The 20,153-nt window shown below is 35.7% G+C and overlaps 1 protein-coding gene across 6 annotated transcripts in view; it reads left to right on the top strand.

Moving 5' to 3' along the window:
• ODAD2 (outer dynein arm docking complex subunit 2) overlaps positions 1 to 18,456 on the top strand; it is a 78,120-nt gene extending 59,664 nt beyond the window's left edge. For 2 of the 6 annotated variants that reach the window (XM_085227168.1, XM_085227175.1), the window contains one exon: positions 142 to 18,456. In XM_085227168.1, coding sequence (XP_085083294.1) covers positions 142 to 279 — 138 coding nt within the window. In that variant the 3' untranslated portion in view covers positions 280 to 18,456. The remainder of the gene's footprint in view (positions 1 to 141) is intronic. The other 4 variants (XM_085227170.1, XM_085227173.1, XM_085227169.1 and 1 more) reach the window with 2 other exon arrangements.
• Positions 18,457 to 20,153: the final 1,697 nt, after the last annotated feature.

Genomic DNA, 20,153 nt, shown 5'->3' on the forward strand with positions numbered 1-20,153 from the left:
TTCATGGAAACATGAAGCTGTTGCAAAGGAACAAAGACTTTTACCTATGGTTGTGTGCTCTTGAAACTTTAGAGAAATCAAACTTGTTCAAGAAAAGATCTGCTAAACAGTATAGATTTTTTACAGGCTTTCTCTTTTAAGGTGAAGAACCTTTACCTGATATCCAGCCTGAACCTCCCCTGTTGCAGACCATGCCGTTCCCTCAGGAACTTGTTACCAGAGAAAACAAACCAAGGAGCTTCAGCCACTCCTTATGCTTCTTCATCTCTAGACCCTTAACTGTGTTTCATCTCTCCTAATTTAGACATTTATGCAAAGATAAGGCACCTCAGTCTCTACAAGCAATACTGTCTGGTCTCCTTTAACTATAATGGAAGTCCAGCTCAGAGCTACACAATTGCATCCCCCATATCTGTGTTTAAGAGGGTGCCTCACAAAGTTCATACATGTGGACATGAACTGGAGTCCAGTTCATTGTTAGATAGGAATGACAGACTTCTGGACAATAGCACAATATGAAAGAGGTATTCAAAATGTACTTCATTCTTGGAAAAATACAGATGAGATGTATTTATGATATGTTGTTGATGAAACACTATCTGCCCAACAGTAACTGAAGGACACTTTAAACATGACCTAACAAAGACAGATGTTTTGAATTAGTGGATCTAACTAACTTGAATCCAGGGATTTTGAAGAAGGACTTAGGAGTATTAGGGATGGATTCCATTCATCTAACTTTGGCCACTTTTAGGTATGGTGTTTAAAGCAATCTAAACTAAGACACCTTCATCAGCCAATGGAAAGAGAGGCACCTGCAGACTTATGCTAGCTGAAAATAGATGCCCAGGATATTGGAAAAGTATAGGCTCATGAAGGTTTCTTGTTTTCTCCACTAAGTATTAAAAGGACCTAGGTCTGTAGCTCAGACTAAACAGCTGGCTTTCAGACAGCTAAATTTAAATTACTATCCTCCTGAATGTTGATTTTTGGTAAGCTTTGCAGTACAGGGAAACTTGCAGGTTTCAGAGAAAAGTAGCGTGCCAGTATTTTAAAAGCCCGAAGATTATGGTCCTGTAAACTGGACACTATTCTCCTGTTGAATAATCATAGATATACATACATAGTATTACATTGTACATTATAATCCTAGAAGAAATCATTGTAATGGTCTGGTCTGATGAGCTTTGCTCATACAAGCCAGAGACATGGCTTCAATTTATTTCTGTTTGGAATAGAGTATATCTTTTAGAAAAACACTGACTCTTTACTTAAAAAATTCCAGCAATGGAAAATCTAGTAGAGCCATCAAAACTTTTTCCAGTAGTTAAATACCTTCCCCATAAAAACATTTGCACCTTATTTGTAGCCTAAAGTTTTATCGTTTGCCATTACATGTATGATACTGTTGCTTGGTAAACTGAAGAGCCTTATATAGCTTCTGTTTTCATGAATGTTCTCGTAGTGAAATCAAATCACTCCACTGACATCTCTTTAATGAGTGTAATCTCCAATGTAATCTCTGTCTTTTCTATTGTTTATTTCTGAATCTTTTTTTCTGAACTTTCCTTTTTTGGACTCAATTTCAGCATATTTCAGGACAGAATTCACTATTCCAGTAATAGTAGTATAAATTCTTAAAACAGGTAAAATAACTTTCCTGTCTCTATATAAGCTCTGTTTGAACATCAGAGATTTTCATTATTCTGTTTGGCCTCAGTATTGCCCTCAAAGTTCATATTCGGCCAGTTTTCTTCTTTGACTGTTCACCAGGCTAGCTGTTCCCATGCTAGAATGCTTTCCTACAGGGGTAGAAGTTAACATAAGGTAATACTGTTGATATAAATCACTAGTGAATTTAGACCTAGTGAAGTAAGCCCATTTTTTTCCCCAAGAGATTAAATCAGACTTTAACTTGTCAATAAACTTTGTAAATCTCAGATGAGTTAACTGTCTTTTTTATAATAACCATTCACAGTATAAAAGCAGCCACAAAATGCATTCAAGCATTTTATTATTTTAGAAAAGAAAATCTTAAGACACCAACACAGTAACTCTTCCAATAATGCCTTTAAAACAAAATGCTGCCTTTTCCATAATGGAAGATTCCAGTTTTGGCAGAGATATGATTTGTTAGAAAACTGAAGTCTGCTGGCTGAGAGTTGAGCTATGTAGGCACAAATGGATTAAGGTCTATGAAAAACATATTAGTTGTTTTGATTGTAAAGTATGAAGCTAAAACCCACCCATTCTGTTTGCTGAATATTTTGCATTTGCAAGCAGCTGATCAGATGGTGCACAGATATTCTAAAATATTCAGGGATATTTTTCCAGTAAGATGAATGAGGATCTACTGGCATTTTGACTTTGAGTAAAGTTTGTGCTTGAATTCCTAACTAATAAATAATGTTATTAAACTTATTCACTTGTTTATCTACATTGTCAGAGCACCTAAAGCCATTGATCCCAGTTGAATTGTTCATCTTGCTAGGCAGTGATGTATAGCTATATCAGAAAAAGACCTCAGAAAACCTACTGTTTGAATGTAGGGCACAACAAGGTGGAGGTGAGCAGATAGGAATTAAATAGTAGGAAAAAATCTAAAAATACATATGTTGCTTATATGTGGTAATTCAAGCAAACCAAGATCAATCACTGCTAATTTGTAACTCCAACTCTATTATTATAAGCAAAATATAAATACGAGATACTGACTGTAAACTTTTTGTGAAAATCAAGAGAGCAGAGCCAGTAGATAGTACCCAGTCACCCAGATATTAAGGTACTTAAGCCATATGAGAGCATAGCTGGTGCTATTGTCTATCTGCTAAAGGCTACAGAAAGTCAGCTATGTTAGCTTCTGTTGAGCTCTTTTTTCTTCTAGGCTGTTCTTATTATTCAGAAAAGTTGATATAAAGATGGCATTTTTTCCTGCACTATGTATAACTCTATTTTGATCTGTTATTCCATTGTATATAGACGTATTTGGGCCAGAGGATCCACAAATTGCAGTGCATATCTGAAATGAAGATCAGACTTTCCAATTTATGTTCTGACACTTTTTAATACTGAAAGTGTCCATCCAACTTGCCAGTGTATAGAACTGATCTTTAGCCTTACTCTTCTGTATCACTGAATTATTTGTACAATATAGGAGTGCTCAGTTTTCATAATATTGCAAAATATCAGTAGATACCTTCTGGAATATTGGTTACAGCTAGTAGGATCTTCAGCAGGAATTTTGAAAACTTAATTTTAAACCATTGGTACAAGGGAGGTAAAATAGAGTCTCATGCTTCTAGAAGTGTACAAGATGCCCCTTGATGTGTCTATGTGCTTATATATATGAATAGATATGTTTTTAATTAGTCCATCACATTTTTCTTCTTATCATGCTATATCCTCAAGAGATGCATAGTTGTTTTTCATTTTGTTAGCTTTTATTTTTGCAAAGAAACTGTAACAGCTAAGATATATTTTCTAAATTGTACTATGAATTAATCTAGGAAGTATTTGTACTCTTTGAATTCTATTACTAATGGTAGAAAAGTTAATCACACAAAGGCTCTTCCTTCCTCTGTTACAATCGAAGATTTAAAAATATCTGGTTTAACCATGATTTATAAAAGTTTACTATGAAATCACGTTTTTCTGTTTGAAGAGTTCTTCTGTACTTTGTTATAATGACTGTATTAAAGAATGTATTTTGGGTATTCTATTTTGAATTGGTTCCCAATTTTGGTCAGTACTTACTAAAACCATAAAACCTTACAAGTTTTGGCTAATTTTTTTTTAACATGAAAAGACTTTCATAAGATCATCTTTGTGAACTACAAACTATGGAAGATGATTACTAGCAATTTTTACCAAAAATTTTCAAAAACTCCCTCTTTGGCATATAACATCCATATCTGAGGATCAAACTGAATTGCAAATGCACTTGCACTTAATTCTTTAGTTTGAGCAGTGGGTTGGTTTATATGTGGGGGTCTTTGTTGAGAACATTGATGCAGAATATAATTTTATATTATTAACCTTTAAGAAAATACTTTTTAAAAAAAATCCAAAATATTTTATATAGTATCTATGCAGTAATATTATCCATGTGCAATACATATATACATGCATATTCACATATTTACATTTTTATTTTCAGTTTAGAAGAACCCTCTTTTTAACAGTCATGGTTGGCTCTATTCAGGCTCCACTGTTCAGACTGGAGATACAGTTGTTTGGCACATACCACCAGGCCTATGCCTGTTGTTTTTCATAAATCAGTTGTTACAGTTCTTAGATGTCAAGGAAGAGGGCACTAGATGGCAAAATTGCTGCATGGCTGTTGGCTACAGAAATTACACCCAGTTCCTTCACCCACAAATGTGCAAGATTTTCCACAAGCTAAGTCCGATACTGGCATTTGTTGTTTTGTTTCAGAAGGATTAATGATAGCTGACAATGTTACACCAGTGCAATTTCTATTGTGTTGGCAACTGCCAGCTGTGTACATTTTTCTTACAGTTTCAGCTCCAAGAAACAGAAACCAGTAAGCCGCTACCTTCATAATAAGTAGAATTCACCATTCATAAAGTAGGGGTACTTACATGTAAAACATTTCACTTTTGCACCATTGCCAAAGGTAATGACGTTTGACTTCAGTGTAGATTAAGCCTCAAAGTTTCAATGATTTTTAAAAATTTTACACTGCTAAAGTTTATGATACGTAGCAAGTGTTCTTTTAAAATCTAGCTTACCCCTGATAGGTAAAAACAGCAGCCCGAGGGAGATCAGCTTATCTTTGCCCAAATTCTGTGCTTCAGAAGACCTCTAATTTAGTAACGTTTGGATAACAAACCTAGAGGCTGGCATAAAACTCCACTTGGCACAAGTTAAGCATCTTTCAGTCTTATAAAAAGAAACTTGTCCCACTAAGCTGTAGGTTTGTTGGAGCTGTTTAACAGTAGCTGTGCCCTGCAGCTCTTTTAGTGATAAATGAACTGCTTCAAATAAGTGCTGTTGCAGCCAACTGTGCAGAAGGAATCATTAAAAAAAATTTAAATAGACATTTTTGAAGCTTAAAAATGCACAAACAAAGTATGTTAAACCAAAATATATGGTGCTTCTTTTAATGGAAAAGATTGCTACTGGCTAAGTCTGCCAGCATCAATAGGTGTGCCAAAAAGCCAAGGAATCTGGCAGAGTCCATAGATAGCTGTTCCATCTTTCATCTATATTTCTTTTCTGTATTTATCTTGCTTTAGAAAATGCAGAGAATGTCTTTTCCTTCCGACTTGGCACTATTTCTAAACCACAGAAATACACAGAACAGCTTCTTGCAATTGTTTAGCTCCCTGTACTAAGTCTCATCCCTGTGTCTGTGTGAAATATTTGTTTCTAATTTGGTAATAATAAGAAGAAAAATATTGAAATATTTTATTTTACATGGAGTAGTAGCTACATCGTCTGATATTAGAATTAGTTTTGTTAATTGAGAGATACTTGGCTTAATGCACAAGGGCAGAATGCCAGGTAATTATTTTTGGCATTCAGCTGATCAAAAATAGTTTCCTTGTCTGAAAGGAACTTTTCAAAGAAGATGAATATAAGAAATAATAAGGGCAATATGTACATGCGTAGATATGTAGTAATACATATGTGTAAATAGAGACTGAATTGTCATTCAGGAGTCCTTAATGTACCAAATTTTAGTTTTCATATTGTCATCCATGAAAACTCTCTTTTATTCTTCTTCCTGAAGGATCAATCACTCAGTTAGAGTTGGCTTCAAGCCCTAGACATTGTATTCTCTTTTATGTTGCCATTTCAAAGAGCATTCTGCAGTATCTTTTAATAATATGGCACATCTTGCTGCTGTCACTTTCGAGGTAAAGATGCAAAGGAAAAGTCCTTTTGCAATGCGTAGATGATGAAATGGGCCCTTGTGTTAATGTTCCTGATTAGCGTTCCATATTTTGGCATAAAATCTAAAGACTTGACCAGGCTGCCAGGGCACATGAGGTTGATGAGAATTGCGTCGCTGACTTCAGTGAGGGATGGATCAGATTATGAATCACAGTTGCAATGGTGATTATATAACAATCAACCGAAGACTAAAATATACCTTCTGCTAGACTACGAAAGTCCATGCATTTTCATTTTATAAAAAAATCTCTTTTTATTGAATTTCACATTTATCTGCAAGGATCATAACTGACTGTATTTACCAGCTACTAATTATGCAACTAATTGCAACTGTTTATGTTTAATCTCTGGAAGTTTTGAAGAGAAAGAAATGAATGTTGAAATAAGAGTGTATTGGTCAGTATTGCTAGTCAGTTACAAAAGGAGTCTGATAAACTGCAAAATATGCAGGAAACAAGAAAGATAGATCAAAAGTGAATTTAGGTCATGTCCAATATGCTCATTGTATTTGTGTTAAAGATAAAAATACGAAACTGTATATGATAAAGAATTGAGTAAACAGGTGTGCATAAAGGTGCTTCCACAATGCCATACAGACATTACAGTTCCAAATACTTGACTGAGGGTAAGATATATAATTTTGATCTCTGTAGCAAAAGATAAAAAAAAAAAATCCAAACATTATTTAGAACACCTAAATTCAGAATTGCCTTGGAGAGTTCACCACTTTTTGCCTATCGCCTATCTTGAGCCCAGGAATGTGGGAAGAATCTGGGTTAATTTGGTATTTTTACCTCTATACGTTTATCCGTAAAACCTGCATGAATCCAAAAGTCATTAGATTGGCTTACCTCCTTTACAGAAATCCAAAGAGAGAATTTCTGGACTCCAGAGGTATTGTAGGCTAATGGAGTGTGTATATATCTCAAAGTCTGCCATAATTTTGTCCTGGATTTCCTGAGCATTTACTGTGTAAATAGTATTTTATTAGTCTTTTGCTTCTTGAAGTGTTTCATCTTCTCATTGGTAGTCATACTCTTTTATTCATGTGCAGTAATCCTCTTCTTATTTTAAGTATTGGGTTTACCCCCGTTGTGTTGTAGAAATCTGTTCAAGAGAGCTCTTCACCAAAAGCTCATAAAGAAATAAAATTGCTTTGTCACAGGGAGAAAAAGTCCTGGAAAGGATATATAATTGGCTGGAAATTAGAAATTGAGTTGTAGGAATTATGAATTAAAATCAGATTTTGCAGCCAAGGGATCTTGCCATTTAGTATTTCATAAATGATAATGAAAAGGGTCATGAACACTGATAAAGTTGGCTTACAGTATCGAATCCTTCGTTGTAGTAGAGATGACAACAGATTGCAGTGTGCAGTTCACGGTACTGTGCCATGTCAGATCTCTTGTGCAAGGACATTACAGCTCATTGTAAAGTTTAAACTTTTCAAGAAAACATTGGATTTACTGCACCAGACTCTGTGACATGTGTGTGCAACACGAGCACAGGGACAGTCAGTAACAATTTGTTAGAGCTGAAAATTTGTTCTGATATTTAGACAAGGCAATTAAGTTCCTATTAAAAATAATACTACTAATAATAATAATAAAAATTGGGCAAGCAAAAATTCTATGGAACATATAGCTAGGAAATCTTTGAAGCTCTGATTTTGGATCTTGGATTGCTTCTGATTCTTCAGGCTGTTTCTGTTATTCTCTTTGCTCTTCCTCTGATTGTCCCATAATTCTCATTGAATTTGTAGTAAACCATAGGAGTTATTTATCTTTAAATTTGCGTAGACTTCCTAAGGAGTGAGGAGAGAAACTGATAATTTATTTAATTCTCAGACATCACTGATGCATTTGTGAGAATTGTATTTCTAGAAACCATTTTTAAGCAAGTGCCAGTGCTCTTCATAAAGATGGAGTAGATATTAATCTCCTTAATTTCATCATGATTCAGGCATGTGATGGAGTATTTTCCTGAAAAAGTATCATCTTTGAGTTGTGAGCTGAAAAATGAAAAAGAGAACATTACCAATACAGATGTAGTACTTTGTTTCACACTAACTTATCCATACTGTAATAAATAGGCTACATTGTTCTCCAAGTATCCCCACTCAAGAGTGTCTAACATGCTGTTAATGTTCTTGCGCTAGCATTAGAATCACTAGATCATATTGTGTTCACAAAGCAATGTTCATCTGATTCCTAACTGTTGCTTCTACCTTTTTTATATACCATACATTTACTTCTGTGTCTTTTGTCCTTCATACATCACAAAAGTAATGATAAAAAAGAAATACAAAAATGAGCAGTATATACAGAGTTCTGTAAATGCCAAAATCAATTTAAAGATAGGAAAATGCATTCTAGCAATTAATCTCTCTCTGTAATCCAAAGTAAAAACTTGCAAAGTAGAAAACTAAGAAGTAGACAAGTTTGTTTTAAATCTACATATATGAATTAACGTGTGGACTATACACAGACCTTTGTCCATGAAGCAACCTTGCTTATTTCTTGCTTTTTCACATTCAGAATTTCGTATTTCTTTGAGTAAAGCTGAACCATGTTCCATACATTGATTTATGCTGTGTTAGTTTTCTTTTTTGTTTCCTGTGTTTAATGTGGTTGCATTCTACTAATGATCCATAGTAGTGCCCAAACATAAAAGAAGTGAATACAGGAAGAGAAACAACCAAATAATCAGTTTGAAAAGACTTCTCATATTTACACCTAAGAGAAATTATTGCATTCCTAGACTGGAAGAGTTTGTAACTATCCAAATGAATAGTTAAGTTATGTACATGTTTATTCTTATTTCATATTAAATATTACTTGTTTTGGGAAGTTACCTTCTGTTAGGAGGGACTCTGAAATGTGAAAAATTAAATCAAAATTAAATTATCATTATTAAATTCTGTTTTTCATCTCAGAATCTATCCAGATTGTATTACAGCAGTCATTTATTATTTTTTGACCGTATATAGTATTTTTTTTGTATTAGTTTCATTAAATGTTCTAGTTGAATGTTCTCTAGTTTAAAAACAGACTATAAATTGAACAATGTCAGTCATCTTCCAGTTTATGTAAATATATGCACTGTTACCACCCACACATTTTAAAACATGAGGATATAGTTCTTCTAGTACACCACAAAAAAAAAGTGACTTGAATCTTTATTTGAAATAAATGCTGTTGTCAATGTCTACAGCATGACTGACCCGCCTTTATCCCCAGAATGTGATATGTAAGGTTTACTAGCAAAAGCACCCCATTGGTTTTGATCATTACAGTCATACTAAGGCAGAGAGACACACAGTTGGACCATTGGACTCAAATCTATGTTGGTGTTATAGAATCAAAACCAATAGTTGGAATTGAATACAGAAGAGAGTTTGAAGTCGGTCCATGCATACCAGTAGATGTAACATATTTTTAAAGTAGTAGTACAGTAAGGTTTTGCACCTTGCTCTCAGAATAAGATGCAGCTTAAGATAACATCAAAACATTTGTCAGTACTCTGGAAGCTGCGGTATACCTTTACTGTTGTTCAGTGCTGACTTCAAAAATAAAGCACTTATAGTGCACTTCAGGAATAGTAGGTAAACAAGAGAACAACATGTAAGATGTTTTCAGGATATTGCTGGGAAGTCAGGCAGAATCTGTCACTGTATGAGAGTTCCTGGACAACTCAAGTCTCCTTTTTTTTCAGACTTGCTCCTGAGAGTTTATTTGCAACTGCCCTCCGTTAGCTTCTATATAGCCCTCATGTGACTCACAAATTGACAGACAGAGACAGTATTCTTAATAATAGTATTTTTTTTTACATTTTGAAAACCCAAACTGAATTAGCAGTTCTTTCTCAAACTTCCTATACTACCTATGAAAAGAGCAGAAATGAAACAGCAGATGAGTACTGAAAGTGAGCAAGGAATAAAAAGAAAGATTGATCAGGATGCAATAAAATAAAGAAATAGTCTCCAATGTGTTACAGAGCCAGACTTCATTATGGAAGGAAAGGAACGCCCATGAGCCTGCATGTGTCCATTACATGTTGTTAAGTAAGCAGGCTCCTGTTTTAATACGATGAATTTCCAGTGAATTGAAAAAAAAAGTTTTTTTTGTTTTTTTTTTTTTAATGCAACTGTACTCATGTTATGAAAGGTTCTTTATTCTCTCTGTGCCACCAAGGGCCTTTTATGTGTTAATCTTCTCTTGAAAACGACATGAAATAAGAATAAAATGAAGTGGTTCAAATAAAAGCATGCTGTAAGACCTTGGGCTTCATCACTTCTGGATTATCAGATCTGCCTATTGCTTTTTGTGGGATGAATTTCATATCCTATAAGACCCTTCTGTACATTGGAATGTTCATGATGATTGAATTCTTTCTTAATATTGCACCAAACTTCTTACAGCTGAATGTGGACTCAAATTATCTGCCTTTAAGGAGATCAGAAACTCTGATAGGTTGCATATAATCGTATCTTTTAAACAATGATTTAAAGTTGCTTTTATTACTAGTTTTATTTAGCTTTATTACCTTTATGTGATATGTTTATATTCACTTATATCTGAAATTGCAGGAAATATTCCTTGTGATGGAAAAGCCTTTCAACTTAGTGTATTTTAAAGTGGTCTGCAAGTTTATCAAGTTTTAAAACTATTCTACATTTTACTATTTAGCATTTTGTTTCCATTCTCCTTGTCAGATATTCAGGATCCACTGTTTTTTTATTATATCTTTGCACAGAAGTGGGGCACCCTTCCCAAAATAATTATTTTACTGTGCAAAATAGACAATTAATACAGATGAGGTATTGAATAAGCTGTACAATATTTGGTTCATATTTTGTACAAATACATAGATTAGGAAGTATGTATGTATATTTAAATTGCATACCATATTATAATTTCCTTTATGCAACATTGCCAACAAGTGAAGTAATGCCAACTTTAAAATAATTGGATAGTATGGGAGCCATAATTTATTTTGTATTTTGTTAGTGTTTGCCTAAGAGGATTTCTCTTCAAGAGCGAGGAAGGCACAGTTCAGACATGGTGGAGAAAGATAGCTGTTGCCCCTTTTTTGTTTAGCTGTAACTAAACAAAAGAAATATATACAAAAGAATAGATAGCAAAGTGCACTGCAAACTGCAGACAAGTTTTGCCCACCAGGTTCTGCACTTGTTTGCAGAAAGGGTACAGATTTTCTCTTGCACTCTTTTCACTGTTGGTTTTGTTGTTGTTGTTGTTTTGTTTTGTTTGTTTTTTAAGAAGTAAGAAAAAGATGAGACACAGGAGACAGTTCCTGCCCAACCTGCTGACTGCCACCACTTTCAGGTTTGCCTTGGCCTCAGTTGCATTCTTCAGGCCTTGTCATCCCTCTGTAGTGCTTGACTGACAATCAAGGGCTGTTATCCTTTTTCCATGGCTGCTAGAATGGAGATGTGTTTCAAGGGAGAGAGAAGAGGAAAGATAGGAATAAGAGAATGAAGAAGAAGAAACTAGGTGGGATCTTCCTAGGATTTCACCATGCCCAAACAAGGAGCTTTAGTTCCTGCACCTTCACATTCAGTGCAAGCAAGCTGGTCAAGCTGGGCTGCTCTGACTTCAGTTCTAGAGAAGAGAGGCATTCCATGAGAGGCAGTCAACATAGTGCATGTCTGTCCTGCCCATCTTTTGCATTTACTGGGACTTGTAGTACTGGGTTTTCCACCTCTGCTAGCTCAGCATTCCCTGACCCAAAGACTTTGCATCTGAAATTTATTGTCTTTGTATTGCATGAGAAAAACAAATTCAGGAGAAAACACTGCAGAACTTGCATAAGCATCTTCTTAGGGGACCATGCATTGTACATGGTACATCCTTTCTGCTGTAAGAGAAAATCAGAAAAAGGTCCTGAATTTCAATTTAGAAGCAGCAGCTTACTTTAACCTTAATTATGCTTTGATTGAGGAGTATGCTTTATTATTTATAATTTAATTTCATGAGAAATAGTTTCATAGGAATACGTGTAACGTAATACTCAAACTAGGTGCTTTAATATTTTCCAGTGTGCACTATGGTGTTGAAAGTTAGCAAACTGCTGGCTGGATCTAGACTGATACTTTCTTGGATAAGCTTCTACCATATGCTTTTATTTAAAGTATTTTTTTCTCTTAGGTTAGGTTTATAAAAAGCATGTGAAAAATGTCTTTTTTGGAAGTGTTACACAATTAGAAAATCACAGTGCTAGAAAATTAGTATCCTTTAGGAAATGTTGCAAATAAAATAATTCAGATACTAAATCTAAATTTAAAAAAAAAAATGGCAAGTCCTATCACCAACTGGAAATGCTATGTCAGTCTACAAGATGTCATCACCAGCATAGCAGATAGAAGCAGCAGTTGTGTTGAGTATCTTTATTTCCAGGAATTTTAAGCTCGATGTGAACTGTGACTAGCTTCCCAGTATAGATATGAATCTTGTTGAAGGAGCCTGTCTATATTTCCTTCTAAAAAAGAAAAAAGGCTTGAAAAATTGGCATTTAAATTATTTTGATAGCTATTCTTCCTTCACTTTTTGCTTTCATTTTCACAGGACTCCAGAGTATTGCTTAGGCTGATCTATGCCTGTTTCACATGAGCAAAGGAACCTCTCTCCATAGTATTGCACCACACTTTCCAGTGTTTTGGAAAACTTGTAGAAGCATCAAGTGACTAACCCCCTTTTAAAGAATATGTGCAAACTATATTCTTTCTGAAAACAGTGCTTCTTCTGTTTCCTGCTTCACTCATGGTACAGTAACATGCAAGCCAATATTCTGTCTTACCCTCTTATGTCTGACTATTGCCTTGAAAAACAACTGTCATGACTTCGATATACCAGAGAACATGGTTGCCAGAGAGGGAGGTGGTTTCCATATAGTCCAGGGCAAGGCTGAATCACAGAATCACAGAATCACAGAATTGTAGGGGTTGGAAGGGACCTCTAGAGATCATCGAGACCAACCCCCCTGTCAAAGCAGGTTCCTTACACCAAGTCGCACAGGTAGGCGTCCAGGCGAGACTTGAATATCTCCAGAGAAGGAGACTCCACAACCTCCCTGGGCAGCCTGTTCCAGTGCTCCGTCACCCTCACCCTGAAGAAGTTCTTACGCACATTCGTGCGAAACTTCCTATGCTGCAGCTTATGTCCGTTTCCCCTCGTCCTGTCTCCACGTACCACTGAAAAGAGACTGGCCTCACCACTATGGCCGCCACACCTCAGATATTTATAAACCTGGATCAGGTCCCCTCTCAGTCGTCTTTTCTCAAGGCTAAACAGACCCAGTTCACTTAGCCTTTCTTCACAGGGGAGATGCTCCAGGCCCTTCACCATCTTTGTGGCCCTCCGCTGGACTCTCTCCAAGAGATCCCTGTCTTTTTTGTACTGGGAAGCCCAGAACTGGACACAGTACTCCAGATGAGGCCTTACCAGGGCAGAGTAGAGGGGGAGGATCACCTCCCTCGACCTGCTGGACACGCTCTTCTTAATGCACCCCAGAATGCCATTGGCCTTTTTGGCCACGAGGGCACACTGCTGGCTCATGGCCAACCTGTCGTCCACCAGGACGCCCAGGTCTCTCTCTGCAGAGCTCCTCTCCAGCAGGTCAGTGGAACATTATGAAATTCAGCAAGGATAAATGCAACATCCTGCAACTGAGGACTTGCACTTGCACTCGCCCTGGCAGTGACACTGGCTAGGGACTGAGTGGATGTGGAACAGTTCTATGGAAAAGGGCATGAGGATTTCAGTAGGCAGAGGGCTTCATTGGCCAGCAGTGTCTCCTGAAAGCAAAGAAGACACAGTACTGGGCTGCAATAGAAGGAGTATGGTCAGTATGTTGAAGGAAGTGATTTTTCTTTCCCATAGTACTCATTAGACCACTCCTAGAATACTGCAGCCAGCCCTCCAATACAGGAAAGACATGGCTAAACCAGAGCTAGTGGGATCAGCAGAGTGCCACGAGGATTAAAATTGGTGCACCTGTACTGTGAGGAAAAACTCGATGAAGTGGGTTTTTCACCTGGGAGAAGAGAGGGCTTCTAGTGAAATTAACATCAGCCTCCCGGTACCTACAAGGAGGTCAATCATCAAACAGATGTAGCAAGGCTTTTCCCAGTGACGTATGGCTTTTTGGTGAGAGTCAACAGGTGTAAACTGAAACAAGAGAGACTGAATATAGGGAAAATCATTTCTCCGTAAAGACAGACAAACACTGGAGCATGTTGCTCAAAGAGATTATGCAGTCTCTGTCCTCAAAGGTTTTTAAGATCGGGCTGGATAAATCCCAGAGCAACCTGGTCTAATCTGATGACTGACCCTTCTTTGTGCGTGAACTGCACCAGAGACTTTTTGGGACCCCTTCCACTCTGGGTTACTCTGACTTTGCTGCCCTGACGTGGCCACACTATTCTGTGCTATTTTAAAGCTAGGATAGCAATAGCAAAATCTTCTTAATTTAATCTGAATATTTAAATGATTTGGCCATGCGTAACTCTTGCTTTTGGAACCCATAAATGCTACATATGCTCTGTACGTTCTCCAAACAGCTTGTATTTGTGCTTATTTGCTGGTATGACGTGCTAACTGTGCAAAAAATTTTGGACTCTTGCCTTAGAATATAGATACCTGCCAACTGAAAAAGAAGTCTACATAGTACTGCAAATGCTTTCTCTGTCTATGGAAAGTGCATTTTATGTGCCAGAAAGAAGCATTTATACCACATGCTTTTTTACTGCTTCTCACATCTGTTAACATTTACATGTGTCAGAAAACAATACCTGAACAGTAAAGGGAAGGGATACATGAAGTTCAAGGGCACTGCATCAAGAAGAAGGACATGTAATATTGCATTGGTGTACTGGAACTAAAAAGAAAAAAGCTTTCTTGGACTTGTCAAATATATGCAATGTGTGGATATGGTCTGTGTATACATTCTGTGAATATATTTCCACAGCCGAACTGGGTGACTCAAATTGCCAGTAAATTGAAATGAATCCACAACAAGTTTTGGAAGTGGCAGTCAGGAAGTGAGAGAATTATAGCTTTGTTGGTGTATATGAAAATGATAAAGTTTTGCTTCATTTAAAACAGCATTTATATCAAAATCTTTGATGTTAGATTCCTAAATATGTAAGAATTACTCACTTACATTTAAATAAGTTGCATTTTCAATAATCTTCTCTCCACTTTCCTTCTTCTCATTACATGGAGTAAGTTGACAGACAAATGTTTCTGTATATCCTCTATCCCTAGTGGCTGCTACTGTATTAGACTCTGTTTCCAGGAATATTTCTTTGAAGTCATGTTCTGAAAATCCTGTACAAGGATTTTGTATAACGTGGCAGTTCTTATGGATGTTACCACTGGCAAGTGATTTAGAAGAACAACAGATCAGAGAGCAATTGATCCTTTAACCGCCAAACTCAGAAGGAAAAAAAAAAACAACAGTTTTTAATGTTTTTGTAAAAATTACTGTTGCATTGTTGTATTGCACTAATTCTTAAGGAATCTGAAGAGATACTTCAGATCTGTGTCCTGTAAGGTGTTGTCCTTTGATACTAAGCCCTGACTCTCCAAAAAGCAGCTGCAATAAAGAACGGAGATCACCCCTTTCAACCCTGCCTCTACAATCACCATTGCTTAACGTTGAGCTCACCGTAGGAATCAACAAGAAGTATTTATTTTCCTAAGTCTTCTGAGCCCAGAAGTAAGTGATGACTAAAAGATGATATCAGTAACCTGGTATCAAGGACTACCTAACATGGAGTCATAACAGAGGCAGAGGTTTATTTTTGTTGGAATTTTTTTTTTTTGCTATATTTCTAGTAAAAAATATGTTTCTGAAATATTAATTTCATGATAAACTTCTGTTCTCATGTTCTCATGAATTTATTATAACAGTTTGAGTTCTACATTCACTACACTTCAAAAAGCTTTGCATTAGGTCTATGAAGATGCAGTGAATAATCGCATACAGCATGTAGCTTCCTTGCTCCCAAATTTGAAACTTATGGTGTTACCAAAACCACCGTATGAACGGTATGTGCGTACATATTTTTGGTTTTGAGTCAGGGATGTGAAGGATCTATACCAGTTTTTGTCTGTAAGTTATACAAGAAGGATGTGAGGCCAAAAGAAACATTTAGGTTAATGAGAAATCAGCTGGTGGAAATTAGAAGGGAGAAAGATCTTCATTTAGCAATATTTCTCTTAAAAATACTAGGTTCCTGGTAAGAATTGTGTTCTGGCCCTTGTGCTTTGTTGAGCAGCTTGCAGAGTCATGCTGCTAGGCCATTCCACCAGCTGAAGGCAGCGGTGAAGCTTCACTGACTCCACTGAACCTGGCTCAGATTTTGCCTGCAAATAAAGCACAGAAGTATAAAGCTTTCTTATTACATTTTCTAATTGTGCCATTTTCCCTGTGGTATATCCGTTCAGAAGTGTTCACATTTTTAAGAATTCTTATCTAGCTATTTGGACATAGATAGTTGGTTATGTGCATGGAAATAATAATAAGAAGAATTACTAGAAAATAACATGATTGATGCTTAATTTACATAATAATCTTTTTGACATGATATATGCATGTTGCAGGCACTCTTACAAGTTACATATAGGGGTGAAAGGGTGAAAGGTGACTGGCAAGATGCTTGTTTGGTACATTTGGCTAACACAAATACTTCCTCGAGTATGAAATGCTTTGATCTCTATAAGCAAATGCCATATGTGTGCAGCTGTGGCCCATGGCTCACTATTGCTGGAAGGTTAGAAAAAGGTAGCATATGAATTTGATGTCTGCATTCAATTTATGCTTTTATATTTAGCAGTTCATAATTTTATGTAATATTTTAGCTATATAAAAAATATGCACTAGAGTTGAGTGATAACAGATTTCTTTGTGGTTTGATTCAACATTGTTTGGGTGAACACAGAACCCTAAGTATTGCAGACTGAAAATATAAGTTTTAATTAGAACTGTCTGAGCTTCAAAATACCTGGACGCACACTATACTTGGCAGATTTTCAGAAATCTGAGGATTGTGAAGTGCTGATTTAAACTAGCAAAGAATCTGCTTTTTTCTGCTATTTTTGAGCATATATTGTATTTACAGTTGCATTACAGAATTGCAGTACTCTAAAAAAAAGAGATCCCCAAGTATCATTAATGATTTTCTGATATGTAAAAGTGTTTTATCATCAAGGTTTGTGTTATGTCATGCTGGTGTGGAACAGCACCTTACTCCAAGGGAATTTCCATTGAAAAAATTGAATGGCTTCCAGAGTGAAGGATCTACTCCACATGACTGAAGAGCTGAATTGACTCCAAAAGTTTGGTGCCTCTGTTGGGCCTTTATTTTGTATTTTTCCATGCAAATATGTAAGAATGGCATGTCCAGGTCTGTATCCGTCAAGCAGTTTCACATGAGTGGTTTTGCTGTGACGGTAAAGAAACCTACTGCAATCAGCAGGACACTAGGATCCTTCACATAGATCCAGTTTTATGATGAAAGCCAAAAAGAAAAGTACAGTCTTGTTTATTAGAAGTCTGGAGCATATACAAATACATTAGTATGCCTTCAGGGAAACAGTGGTTTTGGTTTGCATGTGCACAATTTCTACTTACAAGAAAAAATCCAATTCAGAACCAGTAGACAGGCGTGAAAAAAAATAGAAAATATAGAATAATAGAAAAAATAAATAGAAAATCAGACAAGAAAATATCAAATTACAGATACAAATATTACAAAATATAAAGTGTTGTGCTCTATGCGTATGCTAATGCATATAGATATATAAAATCATACATAAATGTGTATATGTATGTATCTGTACAATACAGTGTTTTTGTTAATATAATATTCAATATAATATAATATATATTCATAATATAATATAATATTCAATATAATAATAATATTCAATGTTTTATTTCTTGTATGTGCGAGTAAATGCATACAGTTGTTCAAAATATGATTTGAATATTTTTAAAATAGTAGTGTACTTATTTCTATTTCTTATACTATTTTTACTGTTATTTTCACTAGCTCCTACTGGCTATGGTAGGCTCTACAGATGAAACTCTGCAGGAGGCAGCAGCTGGTTGCATAGCAAACATTCGCAGATTGGCTCTAGCAACAGAAAAAGCAAAGTATGGCTGATGCTTTAACAGCTTTTACCAACACCCTTGAATTGCAATCCAACGTCATTTGAACATATGATCACTTCTAGCATTGGTGTTTCATATCAGAGCTCATTTAAATGAGAATAGTTCACTTAAAAAAATACATCTGTGGAAAATGGTGTTTGTTTTTGATGATTTGTCACGCCTAAAGTTCAGAAAACACTCAGCTAGTTTTCTAGATTTTTTAGTATTACATCTTATAAAAGAATACCAGTCATGTCTAAGAGATTCTTTCTACAATAATAAGCTTGTCTTTGAAATTAATTGCAGATAAAAAGTGGTTTTTGCTTATCTGTGACATTGCAATAAATACGTTCTCCATCATTGTGTGTGATTGTGAGGTAACTGATGAATGTCTTGAACAATTCCCTTTGTACTAAATTAGTCTAATCATTCTGTCATTATGTTTTTGCCTGTTTGATCACTTGCAACTCACAGGAGAGGACAAAATACAGATACATCAATCTCACATCTGGTGTTACATAAGGACTGCAAACAGCAGTGGGCATCACTCAGAATTTCCTGTTTCTAACAAAATCAAACAAAATAGAGCTTAAGTTTATAGGTAGCTGGTGAAATGTGTTTTAATTAACATATGTCTTTAAATAAAATTTACCAGCTGTAAATAAGAAGTAGAGCATTACATTTGTTCACACATTATCTGATTGTTTTTCCATTTTTAAAATGAGAACATTGTACTGACATAGTTACTTTATTTTCTGCATAAAATTATATTCACAGAGTTCATTTCAATAATCATGTGTTTCTTCTTATTCTAGATAAGAGAACTACTGTACATGCTATACTCAACAAATAACACAAAGACATTTCTTTGAGAGCAGTAACGTCTTAATTATAAGCACAGTCATCTAACAAATCTAAAAAAAAAAAACCCCAAACACCTTAAACCAGATGTTTAAATAACATGTTTGTCAACTACTCACTTCTGAATGATTTTCTGCTTCACATAGTAGTTAACCATTTTCTTGTTGTGGAAGCAGTTTATAATTCAGTTATTGCTCCTCTATCTGTCATGGCTACTAAAGGCAATTAATTTTACTTGGCAGAAGCTTCTAATGAAGACAAAATGTAAATCCAGCTTTTCATTCGTTTTTCCTTTAAAAACTCACTTAAAGTTTCTTCTTAGAAGACTGATAGGATCCTGAGAAAGGAGGATTGCATCGGGCCCTTTGGTTAAGTAATAAAGAGTAATAAATAAAGAGTAATAAATAAAGAGTAATAAAGTAATAAAACACACTAAGGACAGGTGCTGGCAATGTGGAGATCAAAATATGAATCCAATTAGTATTTTCTGATAGGTGCATGATCATGGGCTTGTCACCAATTCTGTCAACAACTAAGCAAATATTAGTCTATGTATTTTCCAGCTCAGCGCTATAGACCTGATACATCCACATAACCGTTCTGACGACGCTGCTCTAGTAATATCATACGCTTCATTGATGTACCAAAAAATACTTATGGGTATACAATTGCCAGATTCCTTTGGAAGAGGATAGACTAGATCTTTTTAAAATTATAGTTATTATTTATTAATTCATTTTTCTGTAAGAGTAGCTATAGGTACAGTTTGTCACTGTCTTGCTTATGAAACATACATAAACTGGTGGATGATTTTGCTTACTGTTGTGGGGAAAAAGACTCCTCAACAATAATTGTCCTTATTGTGACCTTTCAAGGCACTCTTGACTGTTCAACACAGATTTCATATGGAACAAGTTCTAAAATAAACTTAATTTTATGATACAGGTGTCAGGGCAATAAATGTCAGGTTCCTGACAATTAAATGGCCTCAGCTTGACAGTCAGGCTGGTAGCCCATACGCCTCTAAGTAGTTAATCTGAAGTCTTTTATTTTAAGGTCTCAGACAGTTCATCTTAAGCCAAATTATTTTCATGCTATTTTTTTTTTCCTCTACCGTGCCCACACTTTTTAAGTTCTGTACAAGTAGTTTTGAAATTGATCTCTACACAGTCCAAGGATCAGTATTAAAAAGTACA

The sequence above is a fragment of the Meleagris gallopavo genome, chromosome 6 (genome assembly GCF_905368555.1).
Source record: "Meleagris gallopavo chromosome 6, MGAL_WU_HG_1.1, whole genome shotgun sequence".
NCBI classification, from domain to species: domain Eukaryota; kingdom Metazoa; phylum Chordata; class Aves; order Galliformes; family Phasianidae; genus Meleagris; species Meleagris gallopavo.